Source organism: Gallinula chloropus, assembly GCF_964237585.1.
Source record: "Gallinula chloropus genome assembly, chromosome: 2".
In the NCBI taxonomy this organism is placed as follows: Eukaryota; Metazoa; Chordata; class Aves; order Gruiformes; family Rallidae; genus Gallinula; species Gallinula chloropus.
The window spans coordinates 158,259,984-158,283,472 of record NC_140086.1 but is presented as its reverse complement, the minus strand read 5'-3'; the positions used below and the strand labels follow the sequence as shown (position 1 = coordinate 158,283,472).

At 44.3% G+C, this 23,489-nt stretch overlaps 1 protein-coding gene across 2 annotated transcripts in view; it reads left to right on the top strand.

Moving 5' to 3' along the window:
* The window catches only part of OXSR1 (oxidative stress responsive kinase 1), a gene marked incomplete at its 5' end in the record, with an annotated part of 103,999 nt that overhangs the window by 74,361 nt on the left and 6,149 nt on the right, over positions 1–23,489 (top strand). The window contains 10 exons of one of the 2 annotated variants that reach the window (XM_084280147.1): positions 1,856–1,965; positions 5,403–5,504; positions 8,103–8,236; positions 10,658–10,706; positions 12,952–13,017; positions 13,272–13,394; positions 18,223–18,258; positions 19,785–19,940; positions 22,421–22,494; positions 23,417–23,469. In XM_084280147.1, coding sequence (XP_084136273.1) covers positions 1,856–1,965; positions 5,403–5,504; positions 8,103–8,236; positions 10,658–10,706; positions 12,952–13,017; positions 13,272–13,394; positions 18,223–18,258; positions 19,785–19,940; positions 22,421–22,494; positions 23,417–23,469 — 903 coding nt within the window. Of the gene's footprint in view, positions 1–1,855; positions 1,966–5,402; positions 5,505–8,102; positions 8,237–10,657; positions 10,707–12,951; positions 13,018–13,271; positions 13,395–18,222; positions 18,259–19,784; positions 19,941–22,402; positions 22,495–23,416; positions 23,470–23,489 lie in introns of both variants that reach the window. The other variant, XM_084280148.1, reaches the window with a different exon arrangement.

The window sequence follows — 23,489 nt, the reverse complement described above, 5'->3', positions numbered from 1 at the left end:
TGTCAGCTGAGTTTCAAGAATTTTCAAACCAGTTTGTGGTCAGTGATGTCCTGGGTTTTTTTTTAATGTGAAGTAGCCCTTGAATTTCAGAGGTTTGTCCTCCAAGCCTGCCAGCAGTCTCAAATCTGGCATTCAAGGTTTTGATTGCTTGTACTGTGTTTAAAATGGTGAGGGGTGTGGATAAAGTTTTCTTACGGAGAGTGACCCATTGCAGGACTAGAATTCTGCAGGGCACAAGCAGTGTAAGTTTGGAACAAGTTGGGAAGAAATACTTCCAGTTTTGTGTTCAGCTTCCTTGCTACCTGATTTAATTGGGGTTTTTTTCTTCTTCCAAGGAAAGTCTGCCATCCTCTTGTGAATGACTTAATTGCCTAATGTTCTCTAATGCTCTTCTCTGAACAAACATACTGTACCCCAGTGCTGTCCCTGCACAGAACCACTGCCGTTCACAGATCCTGTTTTCTGCACCATTTGTAATTGCACAAACCACCAGTGTTACCTTTGGAAGCACAGTTTCCATGTGAAAGGATGATTTGCTTTAAGTAATACAATTACCAGCCGGTGCATGGGACATCCTTGAGCATCCTTCAGCTTGTGAAAGGGGTGTGAGAATACTTCTCTGCAAGGCTTCCTCTGGGCTGGTCAGGGGCATGTGCTGCTCGATCTGATAATGGTGCTTTATCATCAGGAACTGGTCTGGGTTCCTGCAAAAGCATTGAGCATCTGGGTGATGCAGGGTTACTCAGCAAAGCATATTCTGGTAATAAAACACCCAGAGTAAGGGGCTGATACCTCTGGACTGCAGGGTGAGGTTATAAAGACTAGTAACATTTTATGTACCGGACTTCTTTGCTGCAAATATGAATTGAAGTTCAGTTATTACTTGTTATGTATGTATACAAATGTAAATAAAGCACTGGCTGTCAGAGGCAGGTTTGTAGAGGAGCAGGGGAGTGAGGGCATACTGAAATGAGACCAGTGAGCCAGAATGGAAAGTGGAATTTTCCCCTCTGATAGCCAGTGCTGAAAGCTCTGTTGTCCCCAGTAATTGAATGATGGACCATGGACTGTTCGTGTACCAGCACTCATAGCTAACTGTTGATCAGTGAACTGTGGATCAGGAACTGTTGTTCCCGGGGTGCATCAAGAGGAGTGTGGCCAGCAGGTTGACGGAGGTGATCCTCCCCCCTCTACTCTGCCCTGGTCAGGCCCCACCTGGAGTATTGTGTCCAGTTCTGGGCTCCCTGGGATAAAAAAGACAGGGATCTCCTGGAGAGAGTCCAGAGAAGGGCTGCGAAGATGATTGAGGGCCTGGAGCATCTCCCCTGTGAGGAAAGGCTGAGTGAGCTGGGACTGTTCAGCCTAAGGGGGGACCTTATTAATGTTTATAAATATCTGAAGTATGGGATGCAGGGGGAAATGGGCAGCCCCTTTACAGTGCTCTGTGGGGACAGGACAAGGCGCAATGGCTGCAAGTTGGAGCACAGGAAGTTCCACACCAACACGCAGAAGAACTTTTTCCCAGTGAGGGTGACAGAGCCCTGGGACAGGCTGCCCAGGGGGGTGTGGAGTCTCCTTCTCTGGAGATATTCCAGACCCGTTTGGATGCCTCCCTGTGCAATATGAGCTGGGGAGCTGCTTTGGCAGGGGGTTGGACCTGGTGATCTCTGGAGGTCCCTTCCACCCCCTGTGATGCTAAGATCACTCTTTGTTTAGCAGGAGTCTCCTCATGCATTAATGTATGGGCTGGTACGTAATAAACAGCTGGGAATGTGAGGGGACAGAGGGGACAGACACCCTTCAGTCTGCTGGGGATGTGTTCTTAATAAAATCTCTTGGTTTTTTTTCTTTTCAGACTTTGGTGTCAGCGCGTTTCTGGCCACAGGTGGTGACATCACCAGAAATAAAGTCAGGAAAACGTTTGTGGGCACACCTTGCTGGATGGCACCAGAAGTCATGGAACAGGTGAATTGTTTTTACTAGCTTCCTCTTAGCTGAACCTGCACCTGGAATTCCCTGCAGTCAACAATTTACTTCAAACCAAGGGGATAATTTGGCAACCTGTAAGGTTTTCTGGAAGCCACAGGTTTATCTTTGATTTGCCTATTGCAGCCAGGCTTGTACTGGGAATATTAAGTGTGCTGTAGGTTTTTGCTCTGTTGCCTCTCTTCGGGCTCCTACTTAAGGTGAGGATGAGACAGTTCAGCTATTGCATAAATAAAATTTAACTTTCCCCTCCCTCTTGCATAAATGTATATAAATAATTTGACACATGATAAATATGCACATATAAAGCTCAGGAACACACTCTTCTGCATATGCAAATAAGAGAATTCGGAGTATCAGTCACGGTGTGCTAGAGTGGGGAGTTACTAGAGGAAAATAACACAGAGTTAACTTCATTCAGGTTTTTAGTTTTTCTTGGCTTTTGAGTATCTATACTGTAGAGGGTGAGGAATGCTTGCCTCTCCCCCTTCCTCTGCTCTTTTGGCTAGCCAGAGATGTCATACTTCTTTCCACTGTGGGGAGATATGCCACTTTTTGTCCTCTGCTACTTCTAGACTAAACTACAGAAGCTTTGTCTGTGTGACTCCTGATAAAGGCCACCTGGAAACTGTTTAACCTCAAATATTGTTGCCCATTTCTGAGCAAAATACACAAACAAAATTACACCACAGTCCTGACCGGGCATTTTCAGTAACTGTCTATTCCATTGATGTTTGGTGCCATAAGCATCACAAATATTATCCTTCATCCCCTTAAAAACAGTTTGGCAAGGGGGCTGGACTCAGCGTTTGGTTTTTGACAGGTGCACCGAACAGAAGTACCACTGACTATGAATGTGTTTCTGTTTTTCTTCCCTTCCAAAAATCTTTGAAACAAAAATATTTTGGGAAAACATGTTTTTTATTTAAAGTAGACACATCTGGTTAGTTTTTTCCTTGCTGTTCACAACAAAATATTTTGACATTTAAGAGGAATGTGAGTAAGACCCCCACGTAGGTGCAGCTGAAACAGTGGTAGAAATTTAATGCATGTTTTCCTGTTACTAAAACTTGAGGAATTCAGGTACTTTTGGAGTAGCTTAAATATACTATTGTTGAAAGGGTTTTTCAATGCTGGCCTTTTCAGTGGCTCCCTCCCCGTGGTGGCATTGAATGGCTGGTGCGTTCTGACTTCCTGCAACATCCCTGAGCACAAGTCCAACACCCAGAGTACAGGACATGCTCCCCAAGTCAGGAGCTGTCTTTGCGAACTTCCTTCTGAACTGCTTCACTGTCATGTACTTCTGGATTTTTTTATTGTTAAGTTAATTTAAAAATAAATGAAAATAGAGTATTTGGTGTTTCCAAAACCAGATCAGGGTTACCCCTTGCTTTTCTGCCCTGTGTGTCTTGTCCTTGTGTGCAGGGCTCAGCAGGCTGGCCAGGACCTAACAGCTCTGCTTCAGGCAGTTAGGGTGGCTGCAATCCACAGGACAACAGGGGAAGAAGGATCTCAGGGAGAATGATAAGCAAGGGGAAATGAAGGTTTTAGCAACAAAGTGGGGGCTCTTGGTGCGTCAGATGCGTTTCTGAAGGAGGCAGATTTTCTAGGGAGTCCAGTGTTTCCATGAAGGCTGTCCACATCTTAACTTGTTGCGACTGTGAGCTGGTAAGGAGGTACTTTGGATGCTGATGTGAAACCCTTCGATGGCCATTGATCTCATCTTGCTGTCTTCCAGCAGGTGTCACTCTGAGCTGCTATATCCAGCCCGGGAGAAAGGACGAAGGGGTTGCTGTAGGTTAGCCTTCCATACATAGATATTACCAACCCGATTCCATCTGGTTTACTTCAGCATCGTTAAGTTCCTTTAGCATGTCAATACATGACAGCCTGGCATTGTCTTTTAATGTATGTTCACTTGACAGATTTGTGGCAAAAGAAAGATTCAGTGAGGGAAATTAATGTCATTGATGTACACTAACTGCAGGGTGGTGGCTAGGATGTGTTGGCTGGATGCCATGATGCACTGTTCTAGGAGTTTTGAACTCTGTAGCTTTCATTTGCAACCAGGATTATATGATATCATTTTAAAAACGCTCCACTAAACAATTAAAACCCCAGTGGGGATTGGGAGCTCCGTGGTGTATACATGTGCTGCAAGACTAACCGAAAGGTAAAGCTAAAAACCACCCCAAGGTTATTCTCAAAGCCTAAAAATACCATGAGAGCAGAAAACCCAAACCCTTGGAGCATAATTCTTCCTGTGCTGTGCTCTTTTAAGTTATAGTAGGTAACTCAGCTTGTTTAGTTAAGTTAAATGACTCAAAATCTGCTCATAGTTGTGGCATCCATAAACTGCGGCACTTCAAGAAGCCTTTCAGACCTTTAAAGCTCATGAAAACGATGCCTGCAGAGTTGATGAAATTAGTGCAAGGTATATGTAATAGATTAGGGGTTTAAGTAGAGTATTACATGAAAAATAGTGCAGGAGTGTGTTCTTATTTGTTTGCCAAAATTCAAGATTATCTTAAAAGCAGTTTGGGGAAAGCTTTTGGCTTTGTCACAATGAGTGTCTTTCCAAAGCTTGTTAGGTTAGCTGAGCACAATATCCCTATTAGCTTTGATTCAGTATTCATTTTTCCATAGTCTAGTGAGGAGAAATACAAAGCCAAAATGCTTTGATATTTTTTTTTTTTGTAGCTACTCTTGAAGTCTGTACATAATGTCTCTCCCCTGGAGTGGAGAAAGCAAGTGCCAAAATATTACCTAATGATAATGAGGAAGTAACTGCTTTGGCATATGAAATATTTTTTCCTGTGCATGAGGGGAAGTAAATGCTATAAATTTTCCTGAACGAGTCTGGGTTTAATGTCAAGTGCAGAAGCTGCTGTTAATTAGTGGAGGGAAATATTAGTCTGCAGACAGGAACGAGGGGCTCTTTACTGACCTGGGGTGTACTGGAGTTTTAGGGTTTGAGCGTGTTTGCAGTCAGATTGATTAAGTAGCTCACTAAAAGTGTAGTGAGGCGTGTGTCCCAAGGGGATAACAGTCCATCTATTAACCACCAGAGGTTCATTAGACTTTTTAATGACTCTCTGTGTAGAAGTCGGAGTCTGGGTTAACTGAGTGTCCCATCATGCTCTACTCATGGAGAGGTTGATGGTGGAGCAGTCCTAGTTGCACAATCCACAACCATGGTGTTTTCATCAGACTGACTTCTAAAACCCCTCCTTAAAGGTTTAAATAGCTGGGGGAGCAGAGGGAGAAAGTGTTCTTCCCATCATTTTAACAAGATAGGGCTGGGCTTTCCAAATTTGAGGGGAAAGGAAGGAAAGGGCCAAAGGGATGGGCTAAAGAAAGGGAACTCAGTGTAGGGGGGCAAGAGGCACGTGCTCACATCCTCTAATGTTTTTCAGGTCAGAGGCTACGATTTCAAGGCAGACATCTGGAGCTTTGGGATCACTGCTATCGAACTGGCTACAGGAGCAGCTCCTTACCATAAATACCCGCCAATGAAGGTGAGCAGGTCTCCAGGTACTTGCACAAGATAAAGGATCAGTGTGTTCTGTGGGTGTTTCCAAGAGTTTGGCCAGCATGCTTTGTTGAAAAGTTTGTCCTTTCAACTTGCACTCATGGATCATGAAGTTCTTGGATTTATCTGAAGTCACCTTTTAAAAATATGCCACTTCATCAGTGGTGTCTGAAACCATGTGCAGCCCTTACTTAGATCCTGAGTCTTGCAGGGTCACCATTCCTGAGAGAAGGGCTGTGTGTTTCAGTCCTGGAGCCTCTGATGGCAGCAGATGTTCTTAGGGATATAAATAATGATTTAGAAAATGTTATCTGTCATCCAGTGACAACAGGATGGTGAGCCATTCCTCCTTCTGCACTGATAATCATCCTCGATATCTCTCAGAAACCCTGTTAGCAGTTATCCAAGAGAGCATCTTATTTCGTTTAATGGCAACACAGTCCTGTCAATCACTGAGCCAGGGTAGTGAATTCCTGGGAAGTACCACATCAGTAAGAAACAGCATGGTATTGGCAATGTGACTGTTTTACTGAAGTTAAGGTAGAGGAAATGTTCTTGTTTAAACACTGAAACTTTGAAAATTTATTTTTGTTTAAATTTGAAACTTTGGATTGTCATACTGTTTGGCTAAATTTCCCTGTTTTCTGACTCTGGGACCAGGAGCTGCTTTCAATGTGCTTTTAGGGATTCTGCATCTTAAAAGTAATGGAGGTTCAGTTGATGTGTGCAACATCCTGTCCTCCTGAACTTTGATATCATCTTCCTTAGCCCCTTTGAGATCTGATGGTGCCCTGTCTCAATCACAAAACTTATAGTCCATTCTGAGCTTCCCACCCTCTTGAAGGCCATTTTCTCCTCCTGGGATGTATACTCCCTTGAATTGAGAGGTGGGGGGTGGAGAACCCTTTGTGATTAGACTTCTTACCTGGGATCTGAGGCTTATGGGTGCCAAGTCCCTCACTGCAGGCATACCATGGAGCAAGCTGCTTTCCTGAGTCCCCAAACTGCTGAGTGCTATGCAAGGTGGGTGTCACCTCTATAGGACCTGGGTGCATCTCCACCTCTCAAGTGCAGCAGCATTTGGGAATCCAGTAGCTCCTACTGAGAACCAGGGACATCTGTGTATCGCTTTAAACGCCAGGACCTGGCAGTGGTTTAACACTTGTAGAACAGGATTAATTTTAACATTTCTGCCATTTCTGTGCAGGGACTTTGGAGGAGCTGAGCGATTTAGGAATGTCAGAAAGTTTGTACTGTGGCAGTAATCGTGGCAGAGCAGTGAGGGGGTCAGGGAGGCGTGTTGCACCTTTCACTGTTGCTGCTTTCATTGATAATTCCTTCTGTGCTGTGATCATTGGTGGCATTTTGTGGTACCTTCTGCAAGCTGTGCTGCTTGTTGAGGTCTCAACACATGGGCTATGGCTTTTAATACAAAGATCTCCTATTTAGTACTGCACGTTATCATATGTTAGATTACAAGTCTCCAGTTTTATTAGGTATGGGTTCCAGTCGTGCAGCCCACAGAGAGGACTTCTACATTTTATTTATTGACTGTAATTGTGTTTCACTGCAGATTAACTTTGTTATGCAGCAAAACCACCCATGCTCTAAGTGACCCTCCAAGGAGAGGGGAGAAAGCAGGGAGTTCTGTCACAGACTGTACAGTTTCAGCTAGATTGATGGGCTCTTGCTGCCCTAAGCAGTGTCGCGGTTGAAAGCTATTTAATGTGCTGTGTGCTGCTTCCTCTTCTAAAAATAGATACTCATCTGTATGTAGGTGACAAGTGAAAATGGAAATGAGTAATTTTCTTCCTTTCCTTCAGAATATCTGAGTGATGTGAAGGAAATAATCAGTTTGGCTTGATGGCTGCTTGTGTGAGAAACATCTTCACCTGCTGTCGCATCAGTACATGGAAGGGAACCCTCATGTTTTTAGGTTGCCCTTCTGATTTACATTAATTTCAGGCTAAGAAATACCTTCAGGGAGATCTAAACAGAGCCTTGAATTTAAATGCCTTGTGCATCTGCTTGTCACAGATGAGGAAGGCTGATAGAAGTTCTGGTAGGCCCACACCAACCAAGCCTGAAAGTACCATCCTGACCTGCATTTGGCTTGTAGGCCACAGTGTAGGCCAGGAAGTCTGATGGGAAACAGCAGCAGAAACTGGTGGGTATAAATTAGCTTTGCTTCCCAAGGAAAGGAGGTAAAGGTAACACTCTCTAGATCCTGTGGTATGATTCTTGATTCTCTCAGCTGACAGTCAGAGGCTGCAGAGGTGTAAAGGTTTTAAAAATAACTTTTTCTACAAAGTTAGTGAATGTGGGAAGCAGAGAGGGGTGACCCTGCAAGTGTCTAGAGAAAAAAGTAGGTGAGTTTTTGCTGTCTGGTGAATGTGAGGAGACAGTCTTAACTTTAAGGAACATTACTCTGAGCTCAGGCTACCCTCAAAGATCTGTTGTAATGAAACAGGCCTTGTCTATTCGATGCTTGATGAAAATCCTTGTCTAAAATACTGTGTTCCCACCGTTTGTCTCTACCAAAGGCCAGGAAAAATCTCACTGCCAATAGACATAATTCTTCCAGGTTTTGATGCTGACGCTACAAAATGATCCTCCGTCTTTGGAAACCGGTGTGCAGGATAAGGAGATGCTGAAGAAGTATGGGAAATCATTTAGGAAGATGATTTCATCGTGCCTACAGAAAGACCCTGAAAAAAGGTAAGAACAGGTAACAGCAGAATAAATTTAAGAAAACCCACCCCTAAACCAAACCCACAAAGCTCACTTTATCCTGTGCTTTCAAAAGCTGGTATGCTCTCTGCCTCTCCAGCCTTTCAGCCACAATAAACACAGCAATCTTGCTGTGTGGCAGCAAGTTCTCTTGGCTGTCCTTATTTTTTAAGGACAAATGTCTGGCGTGGTGCCTGGCCAGGGCACACACATCTTCCATTTGCATTAATGAGGGTGCATCCCAGTCCACTGCCTGTGTGGAGCCATTCTCCCCCTTGCCACCTTCAGCAGGTGACTGCAGTTCATGTTTTCTTCCCAGTCAGGACTGCTTTGTGTTTATAAGTCAGAAGCTGTGTATTGGGCAATATCTGTTTATTTGCAAAGCTTCATAAATAAACTTCTAAAAATTTGCCAGTGCAAAGAGGGCTTTCAGTGTGGTTTTGACTTGTTTAATTATAAGGGATATTTGCTTTGGGAGGGGTTGAAAAAAAACGAGGGAAAACACTGGCAAATTATACTGACATGTTTTCATCAATACAGATTGCTGCAGTGACCTGATGGCACTTTCAGGCTTCCTTCTAACAGTAGCTTGATTACTTAGTGCTGTTAGAAACACCACCAAGGGGGTGGTGTGTGTGAGGTGCTTTGCAGGCTACCATCGTATCGTTAGGTTAGGGCATCTTTTGGAGCTGTGCTGGGCTCTGGCTGTCTATGACACTGTTTAAACCCCACAACCTGTCATGTAGGACTCATTTGTTTCTCTGGAGGACAGTCATACTGTTTGCCAGTCTCAGTGAAGCTGTTTAAAGGAATGTTCATCCTTCATTAAAAAGTGTTCCTTAAAATGCAAAGGTAAAGAAACAAGCATTCCTGCAGATCCATTTTTATACCTCTTAGTTTTCTTTTTCCTCTGTGAGCACACTTAATTCTGGAAAGGGAGAAGTCCCTTCATAAAATAATAATAATGAAGACATTTTTCAGTTCCCTCTTGTTCCAGGAACAAAGGCTTCTCACGCACTGTGAGATGGGATTTCTCTCTTCTAACAAGCTTTACACTCGAAATGCTTAATGAATCCAGCAGAGTGCTTGATAAATGCTGATAGCAGGGTTTTTTCCCAGCATGATGGGATTTTTTTCTCCTTTCTAAAGCATATCCTATCCCTGCAGGTTAGAATGTCTGCTGATCAGAATTAAGCATAATCACTTTAAATCGTGGCATGCTCCTTCTCTCTTCTCAAGCACCACTAACAGCCACTGTCATCATCCCCACTACTGGAGCAAGAGGCCAGCCTGTAATGAGCAACTTGCAGACTCAGCTATGCTTATGCATATTGTATTGGGTCCTCAAAGAGGGGAATTTCATGCAGTTGCTCTTTAATTATTTTTGGGGGTCCCTTGTTGTGAGATACATAATTTTGTTTGGAAGCCCCTTCTAAATTGACTGAGGGATGTCTTTTGCTGTCCAGCATTTACCCTGAAGCCTAACTGAAAGGTGAGAACAGGTTGTACTTGTTCCTTTTCCATTAGACAATGGTTGATTGTCCCACCTCTGTTTATTAGAATTAATTAAGAATGTTGAGATCCTTATGAAGTGGGTGAAGAGTCTACAGCACAAGTCCTATGAGGAGCTGGGGCTTTTTAGTGTTGAGGAAAGAAGGCTGAGGGGAGACCTTGTCGTGCTCTGCAACTACCTGCAAGGCATTTGCAGAGATGTCTGGGTTGGTCCCAGGTGACAAATGGCAGGACAAGAGGGAATGGCTTAAAATGAAACTAGGGGAGATTTAGGTCAGATATCAGGAAGAATTTCACTGAAAAGGTTGTCAGGCACTGGAACAGGCTGTCCAGGGAGGTGGTGGAGTCACCATCCATGGAGGGATTTAAAAGGTGAGTGGATCAAGTGCTTGGTCCAGAGGTGGACTAGGCAGGGTTAGGCTGTGGTTGGACTCAGTCTTGAAGGTCTGTTCCAACCCAGGTGATTCTATGGTCCTGTAATTACACACACACATAATCAAGTATCTCAGGAGTAGCTGGTACCTGCACATGGCAAGCACTACACTTCTGCTGTAGGTGATGGTCATTTTGATTTTGAGCAAATTATTTCTGTGATCCTTCAAACTTGGCTCAAAGAGACTGGAGTTCTGCATCAAAATGAGAGCAACTCCCCCCCCGTCCCCAGAGTTACACACTGCTTTGGGACAGAGCAGGCTTTGATCAGAATGCAGTGAGTGTTTAAAAGACTGATGGTTTAAGAACTACTTGGCGTAAATTGGCTGATTTTGGGGAATTACAGAGGAGAAACCGATGCCCTTGTGACATGCCGTGTCACACCGGGCTGCAGCAGCCTGTAGGGCCGTCCTGTTGAAAGGGAGTGTTTGTAATTAATCTTTCTACCTCTGTTTTTATTGACAGACCGACAGCAGCAGAACTCTTAAGACATAAATTTTTCACGAAAGCAAAGGTAAGAAAACACTTCCTAAACTGGTCTGTGCAGAGGCTGTGGAGAGGACTTGTCAGAAGCACGATAGGTATGGTGACAGCTTTATTGGGCTGTCTCACTTAGGGCCAGCATAGCTCAGGGAGTTGAATGGGTCATTGTGAACAGCCAGAATGAACCCCCTCTTCTGTACCTCTGTGTATATGGTGCTATTAAGAGAAAGTAGCATGAAATTCTTGTGCATTTAAATGTCTTTCAGTGGCTTTTGGGGTTTCTTTTCTTCTCTCCAAACGGTGCCATTCTGGCTGCGTGTCCAACCAAAATGGTCTGTGTGGCAGTAAATGTAAATTATTTCAGTAAACTCTGCAACCAGTCTGTGTGCAAAGCAGTGAATGAGGCTCACTGTGTGCAGGGCGCTCTGAGACTATTTCACCCTCTCTTTTGCTGTATGGAAAGTGAAGATCCTGTGATGCAGAATAGTAGAAAACTCCCATTTCTAGCCTTGAAGTGAACTTCTGGTGAGCATTTATTTAATTACTGCCTGGAGATTAGTGCATATGCAAGGTCATCTGGGGGGGAGCCAGGCAGAAATAATAGAGGGGAGAATTTATATTTCCATGGGAATGAGGAAATGTTTTCTGTTTACTTTTTTTTTAATCCCCTGTGGCATGTTTGTAATCAAAACACAGAGGTTTTATAGCAGAACACAGATTAAACTGTCAAAAAGATGTCTGGTACCTGCAGTGGCACAGCAGCATCACCAATTAAAGTAGTTTTCACCTCACAGATTAAGATGCTTAAATGGAAACAGCCACATCCAAGTATCTGTAGAGGAGCTGGATGTCCTATTAAAGTTGACAGAAATCTAACAAGTGCAACCAAGGAAGTCTAGAGTGTGATCCAATTTATGAAAAGTAGGAGTTTGCTTTAGGGCAACTTTAATTGATTTCTGGACTCTTGACAGTATTAACTAGGTTTTCATTGTCCATAATAGGATTTTAGGCGACTGAATAGTCTGTCTCTGTACACTGGATACAAACTGGGTGTCCAAAGTGACAAGATGGTTTACACATTGCTGACCTTTCTCCATTTGGTGATGCGAGTTCTGGTTCATGTTTTACTTCATTGTGTGTAAAATCTCCTTCATGCTTTCATTAAGCTGCTGCAAAGTAACATATTAGCATATGTGGTGATAGAAAATTAACAGTATTGTAAATGAAGCCGACACCCAGAGTGAAAACCTGTGCCAGTTAACACAGTGTTAAATTACTTTCGTTCATCAGCCACTGCCAAACTGACAGCTGCAACTTAAGGACAGACAAGTCTGACTTCTATACATCTATATGGAACCATATAGTTAAATTCCATGTATGTTATGTAAAAATATGCTTGGGTAATGCTGAGAGCCAGTTACTAGGAAGTGACAGCGTGTGCCTCAAGACTCTCTGTCCTACGTGCAAGAAACCATCATGGGGGAGGTCTGGGAGCCCTTTGTGGGCAGAGGCAGCAGAGCTATCCCACCTCAATTGTGTGGTGTGAGATACCCAGCCTGCTCCCAGTGCTGCTGCTGGGTGCTTGCCCAGCCTTCAGCCCATAGTTCACCTCTGTAGTCAGGCAGTTGGAAAATCATACGCTCAGGAGCCCACGTATTAGCCAGCCCGGAGTAGCCTGCTGAAGAGGAAGTTTAATACAATAAAGTGTCACACCAGTTTCCTGATATTTAGTCTGTGTGATCACCACATTCCTCTCTAAATATCACGTGGTACGTTTCTTCAGCCACTCTGAACTCCTGTTGCCCTAATTCCTGGGTCTCGTTACTCCAGCGTTCGTGCGTCCCACCCAGCCTGCCTGACATCTGAAGCTTGCCTTTGACAGCTGGACAGGCATAAATTTTAGGAGCAAGATAAAGCAAAATTGCCAGATCCAGGTGGTGTAGTATCTGCAAATGGCAGAATGCCAAATGTCTCAGCACGGCGTCAGATGCTGGGATATAAGCTTGTTCCCCAGAATAATACACAACTCCTGGATTGTTAATTCCCTGATACTTTGCATAGGGGAAGAGCCACCACTAGCTTAAAAGGTATTTCAGATGAAACATTGTATGCTGTAGTCTGAAGGAAGAAAGTGGTTAATATCTTTGGGGGAACAGGGCTGAAAGATGTGAAACACTTCCTGCTAGAAATAGCTTAACGGTTTCTTTATTGGAGACGGTGAAGGAATCAAAGGATATTTTCAGCAATGCAAATGTTTAATGTTCTGTTTTCTGCAGAATAAAGAATTCTTACAAGAGAAGATGTTGCAGAGAGCACCAACAATCACTGAAAGATCCAAAAAGGTACTGAAAACCACCTGGGCTTTTGCTGTCAGTCATTCTAGGGGTCTTTTTTAATCCTTGTGTTCGCATTTTTAATGAGAATTTTTCTAGTACAGCATCTTGTAGATACAGAGCTAGACATTCCAATAAAATACTCAGGCACCCTCGCAGATGGTGCAACCTGAAGATGCTCTTGTGCTGTTTCTCCTAAAAATGAGTCAATTGTAGAAACTGTCTGCTTGACACGTTGGTTTTTCTGCCCTTGTGCTGAGCAGGTCCGGAGAGTCCCAGGTTCCAGCGGGCGTCTTCATAAGACTGAAGATGGTGGCTGGGAATGGAGTGATGATGAGTTGGATGAAGAAAGTGAGGAAGGCAGAGCAGCAATCTCACAGCTCAGGGTGAGTCTGCAAACTCCAGTAGCTCTTCTATTGTCTCTGTTTTGTTTTCTAACATCCAGATATCCCTAGGAAGCATGTGGCCTTGTTTTAATTATGATCCCACAATCACAGAATGTTAGGGGTTGGAAGGGACCTTGAAAGATCATCTAGTCCAACCCCCCTGTCAGAGCAGTATCACCTAGATTAGGTGTCCTGGTTCTGGCTGGGACAGAGTTACTCTCCCCAAGCAGCCAGCCCAGCTGAGCTGAGTTAGCCCAGGCTGTTTCTACACCACCTGACATCACTCCCCCATAAAAGGGGCTGGTCTGAGAGGGGTGCTCCTGGGTGCTTCCAGGGCAGTCTTGAATGTGGCCAGGGCACACAACAGTCGTTGAGTAGGTGCAGTGCTCTCTGTTATCCTCAGGGTCAGTAAGGCCCTCTGTGTTATCATTGGGTGTGAGTGAAAGTTGCCACGGGCTGTTATTGTTCCCCTTTCATGGTGATTTTGTCAGTAAGCTGTCCTTATGCCAATCCACAGAGGCTCTGTCTGCTTGCAGTGAGCAAGCAGTGTGTGGTGCTCAGCCACTCTTTGGGGCTGAACCACCATATTAGGTCACACAAGAACATGTCCAGGTGGGTTCTGAATGTCTCTTAGAGAAAGAGACTCTGCAACCTCTCTGGGCAGGTTGTCCCATGGCTCTGCCACCCTCACAGTGAGAAAGCTTTTCCTTATGTTCACATGGAACCTCCTGCACTCGTTGCCCCTTGTCCTGTCACTGGACACTGACAAGACCATGATACACAGTAAGTTCTAATCCCTCCCCTCAGTTTTGTAGCTGTGTCAGAGAAAGCAGACTAAAGCCTTGAAGAAACCACATCTCTCTCTTCTTTTCTGTCATCGTTCTGGGGCACAGCTGGTCTCATTGAGGGATGCTGAGCATAATTTGGAACATGAATTCAGAGGGCCTGCTCCCAGCTCAGCATACTAATTCACTTGAGCTAGGATGTTCTCTTTGTTTTTCAGGGTGCTGACTGTTAGAGATGCTTTCTTCTGGAAGTATCAGGAGAGGTTTTGTCCTACTGCCCTCTCCAGGATGGAGCTGAAATCGATAGGTCCTGAACTTATGGCTGATACCTGAAACACGTAGGGCCTGGTTCTATCCCCTCAGTTACACTGAAACCAGTATAAAAATGTTATGGTACCCCCAAAGTCACAAGCAGTGATTAGGCTAGCATTTGGCAATCCTGGAAAAAGCACACAATTGGATTCAAGAAACTTTTGAGATGGGTGTTGGAGCAGCAGATCTCAGTTCAGTTGCCTAAATGGACATTGTCCTTTTTGAAGCACCCCATGTAGACACAATGCAGAAGTTGAGGTTCCTGTACCTTTGAGGAGGTCAGGAAGAGCGCTGTGTCATCTTGGAACTCACTACAAATCCGCTGTGATACTCAAATCCTGCCTGGGGAAGTCTTTCCTCTGCACAGCTTTTGAGTTGTTTCCTTCAGCCCATGGATGGAAGGATGGCAGCACCTATGCTCCTCTTGCACTTGAGCCCTTCTCAAGCAATCTTAAGAATTCTATTTGAACTTCCAGTGTTTGCTGTGAACACGGTGGTGGTGTTTGAAGCCCAGTGTTAATCCTCTGTCCTGGCTGGATTTCAAACACAGGGTGTAAATTTCACCTGCTCATAATACCTCTCCAATTCTAAGTTGTAAGATAGAATAACTTGACATTAACTAGTTGTCACCTTTTATTCCTGCCCATGGCAGAGGGCTTGGGCTAGATGGACTTTTAAAGGTCCTTTCCAGCACATACCAGGCTGTGATTCTGGCTGTACCTGCACTTTATCACTGTCAGCCTTTAAGTCAAAGAATGGTTTGCAGATTGACTCCATTTGCTAAAACACCTCCTCCTCTTGCTTGTATCAAAAATAGTGTGGTCCAGGTCTAGAGAGGTGACTGACTATGCCCCTGTACACGGCATTGCTGAGGCTGCACCTGGAGTGCTGTGTGCAGTTCTGGGCTCCTCACCATAAGAAGGACATGGAGGTCCTGGAGTGTGTCCAGAGAAGGGCAACCAGACTGGGGAAGGGGCTGGAAAGCAAATCCTGTGAGGAGTGGCTGAGGGAGCTGGGACTGTTTGGCCTGGAGAAGAGGAGACTGAGGGGAGACCTTATCACCACCTACACTGACCTGACAGAGGGTGTAGAGAGGTGGGCGATGGTCTCTTCAGCCAGGTGACAGGAGATGGGACAAGGGGAAATGGCAAGAAGCTGCACCAGGGCAGGGTCAGATTAGATGTGAGGGAAAAGTTCTTCACTGAAAGAGTTGTGGGGCTGTGGAACAGGCTGCCCAGGGAGGGGGTTGAGTCACCATCTCTGGATTTGTTTAAAAGACGGGTAGATGAGGTACTTAGGGATATGGTTTAGCATAGGACAGGAACAGTTGGACTTGATGATCTTAAAGGTCTTTTCCAACCTTGTGATCGTAGAATCATAGACTGGTCTGGGTTGAAAGGGACTCCAAGGATCATAGAGTTCCAACCCAACCCCCTGCCACAGGCAGGGCCACCAACCTCCAGGCCTGGATCTACACAAGGTTGTGATTCTGTATTATTCCCCATAAAAACTAGTACATAAGGTCTTTGTACTTTTTTCTTGTCTCTGCTTTACAGAAAAAATAGGGTGACTTTAACAGGTACAAATACATATTTTTACAAGCCTGTCCCCTGAAAGCAGGCAAATATTCTTACAAACAACCAGAAATATCTGCCCAGCTCATTGAATAAGCTGATTTGCTGGGTCAATGTTACTTTTTTTGCTAGAAAGACTTACTGAACTTCATTCCTCTCTGCATTTAAAACCTTGAGTTCAGAGTAGAGCTGTTGTGCTGTGTGGGCTCTTAAATCATTCACTTGCTGTTACTCAGTAAATCTACACTAGCACGTGGGGCAGTCACGTTTCACTGGTACTCCCCTCATCTCTGGTTACACAAGCTGAAGTAAGAACTAATACATTTCAGCACATCCCCAAAATCATCTTATTTGTGCCTTAATTAGGTAAACAGCTCTTAATGTTTGTCCTGTTTCCTTTCTGTCTGTCTACGTTTTTCCTTAGTTTACCTCTGCTTGCCTTTTCTTTGGGTTGGTTATTAGCTGGGGGGGGGCAGGGCCAGAGTTTCCATCCCTGTCTGTACTGTATCTAGTGCAGTGTGATCTTCCAGACAAGCTCCTTTTGAGTTATTCCTTGAGGCATCCGGCTACTCTTGGACCTGGTGCCTGCAGGAGCAGCGCTGCAGCCGTGGCCTGCAGATGTGGAGTGTGGCTGTTTATCTCTGGGACCGATGCCACGTTTTTCATCTTGCCTGGTAACTGTCAAGATGAAGGCTCAGCCTGTTGGGATGGATTTCAGGCTTTACCTTTCCAGCTGCATGACTTTTTCCCCCCTGACTCTGCCTGCACATAATCACTGTGAAGGAACTGTTCCTTCTCCTCCTGTCCAGAGGGCTTTTTTCAACTTGCTGTTTTGAGAAGAACAGGGTTTTTTCACTTTCTTTCATGAGAAGCCTCTGGATCATATGTTACAAATTGCTCTGATCTGCAGTGGCATTGGGTAGTGCCTAAACCCACTCAAGATCATGGCATGATGAGACTCACTGTCCTGCTGTCCTAACTACAACCTGTCTTTCACACTGTTATGTGGAGAAGGAACATGTAATTTATTAATCTGAGTGGGGACCAAGCCATCCCCCCTGTCTATCTCCATGGACCTGTCAGAAGTCAAAGCTTCAGGCTGGCTTTATTGCAGGGCTTTCCAGGAGTACTTGGCTTCATGCTCATGTGGAACAGCGAAGGCACGTTATCTTTGTTTACTGATAAGCAGAGATTGGCTGCATTGCTTTGATTGTGCTTTCCCCTCTGCTTCACTGATCTCTGTTCCTGATCTCTGATTCAATTCTGAACTTGTGTACAACTGTCAGCTTTCTGCTTTCTCATGGACAGCATAATATGCTGCACAGTCCAAGGGTGAGGACTGCAGGTGGGAGATCTGTTTCTATGAAGAACCACGTGTAAGAGTAATGTAGTTTTTTCCCCCAAGGTTTTATATAGTTTAAGTAAGTTCTACAAACTAGTTCTCTAACTTCCTTCTTCTCCCAAGTCACAAGCGATGGGACAAGAGGAAATGGCTTCAAGTTGCTCCAGAGGATGTTTAGAGTGGATATTGGGAAAAATTTCTTCACCAAAAAGGTTGTCAATCACTGGAACAGGCTGCCCAGGGAACCAGTTGAGTTGCCATCCCGGGAGTTATTTAATAGACAAGTAGTTCTAGTGCTCAGGGACATGGCTTGTGGTGAGCCTGGGAGTGCTGGGTTAACAGTGGGACTTGGTGATCCTAAAGTCTTCCAACCAAAACGATTCTGTGATTAATTGTTTCCCTACTGGAATTCTGCAAGACAGATTTGTGTGGTTGATCATCTCCTGCAAGACTTGGGTACCTCAAAATGGATTTTGCCATCTTGGTGCACAAATAATTTGATCCAGTCTGGGGGATCCTCAGGAGTGTCTTTCTTTTTCTTGTTTGCTAATGGTTACAATGATGGCAGTGTACTCAATATCACTGTGTAAATATCAACTGCAAGTTCTGATTCCCAACTGTATGGTCTTGGGTGGTATGATGTTATTAGGTCACCAGCAAATGTGTGCTGTCCCTTTTGTTGTGCATCTTAATACATATATGGAAGTTGAAAGCAGTTATGTAGATTTTGTATGTTCATTAGAGTTCTGATTTAGTCATTCTGGTCATTAACTTTCCCTTTTACCTAAGCAATGACAGCTTTTTCTGTTTTACAGTCTCCCAGAGTGAAAGAACCTGTACAGAATTCGGAGGTGAGTTATAATTGCACATAGCCCCTAGTTATTGCTCTTGTTCCATGGAACGTGTTTTTATTAGCCGCTGAAAACAAGATTATGTGCAGCAGAAGCTAGTATCTACCTGAGCTCAGCTTCAAGACCTGTTTTAAATTTTACTTTCTATGGCAAATGTCTGTATCTTGTAAGATAATGAATTGGTCACGTGAATAATCTAAACAAAACAGTGTTCTTTCTGGTTTCCCCTTTAAAAAAAACCTCAGCACAGCCTTAGATCATCTGTGTTGCATAGGCTGATTCACAGATGCTCAGACCTGTGAAATCTGTAGAAATATTTGATAGCAAACAAAAATTCAATTGCAGCTTATAATCTTCAGTTCAGTCTGTGGCTCTTACTTTAGTGATATTAGGGCATCTGATCTTTCAGTGATGGAGACTGTTTATCTTCTAGAGGCTGCTCTGTCTCTCTTTTCTGTATCTGTGTGGAAAGATAAACAGAGCTGTCTCCAAGAAATTAGTCTTGCATTAGGCTGTCCTGTTCTTCCTGTATCAGCTTCCAAGGGTTGATTAGAAAGGGAGATCTTACAGTTTGGCCTCTGTAATTTGACATAAACTCTAAATTCAGAAAAAAAGCTGAAAAAAGAATACCTTTAGGACTGATTTCCCTATTGTGATACATCCCCAAATATATATTTTGGTCTGGAGGGGGTCTGCTGTCCAGTTGTTCTACATTCAAGGGGATTTATGTTTCCTACAACTTAGCAGAGTAGGCTGGATGGCACTCTGAAGGAGTGCCATCGGCCTCACAGCACATTGGCTACCATGCCAAAACCACTTGCTCTGCCCTGAATACCACAGGAGGTGACAATGGTTAAACTTCTGCTTAGCTCTCCACTCCCCACCCCCTCCCCCACCCCCCAAATTAATTATATATGAGGGTTTGGTTTTGTTGTTGCCAGGGACTAACTTTTAAGTCCAACCCTAAACAATCCCATGTGCTGTGAAGAGCTTAAACTCTGAATTCACTTTTTGATTGACTGTCCCAATTGCTCTTACTCTGACACTTGTTTTATGAAGGGATAAATTGTCCCTGGTTCCCTTAATGCTTTGCTGGGCTGTGTTCTCAGCCCAGGCACAGAGTTGCTCTCCTGTGACTGCACAGAAACATAACTCAGCCTCAGATTCTGAGAAGGGGGAAACTAAAGGATGGGGTGCTCTGATCCAAGCTAGGATGTGATCTGTGTGCATCAGCCACACTAGCTGCAGAGTGTAGTTTTTGCCCAGGATCCACAGTTTTTCTGTGGTTTCTTATCCTTTATTGGTGAGTGAAGCTTGCAAATGTCAGGGCAGAAGGGGCCTCCAGACATGAGGAAACATTAAGTCCTTTGAACACCAACTTGGGATCAATGTTAGCGTCCTGGAGGCCTGGGACTGGGAACTTTTCAATGTGATTTATGTGGCAAACAAGCACTTTTTGGAAAGCTGGTGCTTGAGTCAGAACTCTTTGAGTTCCTTTTCTCATGACAATGCCTTTTTACTTGCAGCTATTCCCATCAGCTGAGCCTCCAGGTCCTTCACTCAATGCTCCAGCACAGGCACCTACTCAACTACCTCAGGCTGCAGGACAAGTACCTGCACAACCTCAAACTGCTGTACCTCCACCTAGTCAGGCTCCTCCAGCAGCCCCAGCAGCTGCCCAGGTAAGAGCAGAATCCTTTTGTACCAGCTTTGTGCTTAGCTGTCCTATTCCAGATGCACCAAAATGATCAGAAGCCCTGAAGGTGGCTTGTCTGGAGTTGATTCAGGGCTGCTGCTTATGCAGAAGTGACAGCTGTCCTGATGGCTTGCAAGAGAAGGGTGGTCAGCATGGGCTCAGCAATCTTTAGGTCTTATTCTGTGGGTGAGCAGTGATTTTTTTTTTTTTATTTATTTATTTTTTAATGCCATTTAAGAGCTGGACTCTGGCTTGAGGCAAAGTTAAAGGTAAGAAAAAAAAAACCAGGAGAGGCTCATTTAAGTGGTAGATGCTTATTGGTGGTATTTAAGCTGCAGCACGGATGGGCTTGGATTGTGTGTCTCAGCATCACTAGTGTCTGTGAGGTAAGAGTGAGAGAGTAAGTGAGAGGAAGAATGTAACATGCAGATTCTCCAGACTTCAGGAGAAACACAGGAGGCTTAGCTGAAAATTGTCCCTTGAGCAGTCAAAAATTGGGCAGAAACTCCATCTTTGGGAAGCTCTGAACTTCATAGGGCTTTCAAACATTACCATTTCAAACAGAGAGGGAAGAATGGACCTTTGAGGGGAAGTGCAGGGGAGTGAAAGCTTGCCAAGTTTGTATGTTAGTTCTTAGCTACATCACCCCCAAGCATAGAGTATAGGTCAGACAGACAAAGAAGAGTCAGGACAGAGCTCTGACTTGAGTTAAAAAGAGAAAAATGGCCAACCCAAGTCATTTCTGAGATACTTGGAAGGTCTCTTGTGCTTTGCTGGAGCTTGCCAGACTCCTGAATGAAGGCACCTCTTTTTTTATAAAAGACACTAATCAGATTTGCTGATGGGGAGAGGCTGTTGCTGTTGGAGGGGGCCAGGCTACCATCACCCTGTGGCAGACCCAAGGGGAAGAGACTTGGCAGTGTTGGTCAGAAAAATAACTCTGAGACTTACTCCTTCCTAGAAATGCTTCCTTTAAAGAAGGCAGTGGAATGACCTGTGTATCACTTCACTGCAGGTGGCTCATCTGCCTGTTTAAAGAGGGGTTAAAGACTGAACAAAACTAGTGGAGCTGGGGTGTGAGGTGTTCTTGGCTACACTGCAAGTGGCTTGAATGCTTAAATCAAACCCATTCAAATCTGGGGCCAGTGTTTAATCCCTGGATTTTATGCAGCAGTTGTAACACTAGTGGCACTGAAGGCCAGGAGTCTGTTGGGTAAAATGAAGTAGCAGCATTGGTCACAAGGAAAGTGTTTCAATTTACACCATGTACCATGGTGTTATAATGCCCCATGGCTTGTTAGTACCTTGTCCTAAGGTGAACTTCCTACCCTTGTGTCAGTGTGTGCTTTTCATGGCTCTTATTTGTCAATACATTCTTCTTTACAGCTCTTCATATCAGCATGTTGTTCTTTATAGCTCTCCTTTGGTTCTTGTAGCTCCTTGGATGCGGTTTTGCAGACCTCTAGGCTTGCACTGTCATCCCTTGTTTGTTTTCATTGACCTGGTAAAACTTTCAGCTTCTAAATGAAGATGACTGTGATCAGAAGCCCTGAGCTGCATTGCTGGCACAAAGAGCACCAACAGATGGAATGAAATATTAAAGGGTTATTTGAAAAAACAAGTGATCTAGATGAAAAAACTTGGTCAAGACTTCTAAATTACCAGCCTAGGACATTGTCTGTCTTCTAACTGCAGATTTAAAAACCCTGCTTCAGCGTGTTCAGTACAGATGACTTGCACAGTGGAAGAGTGACTGACCATACTCTGTTTTGTTTGGGGTTTTTTGTTTTTTTTTTGTTGGAGCTTGATGAACAATTAGCCCTTTACTGGAAGTATCACAAGGGCTGTAAAGATGGACCTTTCTTACAGGAAATCTGCTGCTGACCAGTGTAAAATGCTTTGATTACATGTTCCAGTAACTACTTAGAGGTAATTTGGCAGTGAAAATAGGCAGCTATAAAATTGCTGCTAGATGCTCTTAAAGCCTTTTGATTTCACAAAAATAAAATAACTGAGAGTGTATGATCACCTGCCACTTAAATTATTTCCCAGGTATTCTTCATGACTGTATCAGTGTTTTTAAGTGAGATGCTTGAGGTGCAGGTTAAAACAGAGGAAGTCTTCAAGCTGTCATAAATTCCCCAAAACCTTAAGTTTTGGATCAGAGCAGCAGTGTCTTTATGTTTAGTGCTGCTCCTGAAGTCTCCTGCCATTTTGGCATTTCTCAGAGCTGTGTAGCTTTTACTCTTTTAAGACAGTTGTGGAGAGGAACTCCTGGGTGGGTTACTAATTAAATGTGAAGCTCTCCCAGTTCATTAGTCTGTCGCCTTTTTCACTCTACTGTCATGGTTCCAAGGAAGAGTTAAACTTTTATTTGCATTTACAGTTGATCAAGGTTAGCTGTAGTTTTAAAACCAGAGAAAAGGAAGTGTTCATCTGCTTTAACAGGATGTCATCCTATTGCAGGCCCCACCTGCCCCTGCTGCAGCTCCGGTACAGGAAGACACGAAAGTCCCCATCAGCCTCGTACTAAGGTTAAGGTAAGGGCACAAACCCAACCTGTTCTGGCACAGTGAGCCTCTGGACAGAGGGACACCAGAAGACTTCCATAGTGCATCTTGCAATTTGCCTTTTAATTAAGTCTGGTGGTTATATGTCGCTTGTCAGCTTGGATTTCATCTATTCTTTTGAAACTGGGACCCAGAAAAAAGCAATTTATCCCATCTGCTTGTTCAGTTTGGCAAGAGTTGTAGATTGAAAGATGTAGTGATGTTTATATAAATACCCCTAAAGCCTACCGGGGTGAGGAAGAGGAATTAGCTGGGTTCTCTAGAAGGGGGTCAAGGATCCAGAGTCCTGGCCTTGTGCTGGACTACCTTAGTATTCAGGCACAGCTTCAGCCTTCAGCCAGTTCTGAATGTGAAAAGCCTTTACCCAGTCCAAGGCATGGATTCTGGTCTCTGTCCTAGAAATAGGGAGAGGAAGGATTGCAAGCACATCCTACTATCATTCCGTGTATTGATGTTTCTCATTTAAGGAACCTCATCATCTCTGTAGGCATCTCAGTTGTTGGTAGGCATTGGTCTGGGACTTCTGAGCATCACCTCCCTGGACAGCTGCATCTTCTGTGTGCATCTGCAGTCAATGGGTGCTTCCTTCCTCTGAAGGATGTGCTCCAAGGATCTGTTTGCTGACAGATAGGAGCAGCTGAGACAGTGGGACAAGGTGGCACTCATTTATCCTGGGCTTCAGCCCACTTGGGCTTTGTCAGGTCGAGACACAGTGTGACGAGATCCCCGCTTCCAGATGTACACCCAAGACATTTGTTTCCACCCTATGAGGGGGGGAAGGTGCAGTGAGCTTGCTTCTCTCAGATACTGTTCAATGATGGCACTTCCTTTTGGGCACCAATTGGTGCAGTGAAATGGTCTCCTCTATATAAAACTCTTTCTCTCTCCACAGGAATTCAAAAAAAGAGCTCAACGATATTCGATTTGAATTTACCCCAGGGAGAGGTGAGCTGGTGGGAAACTGT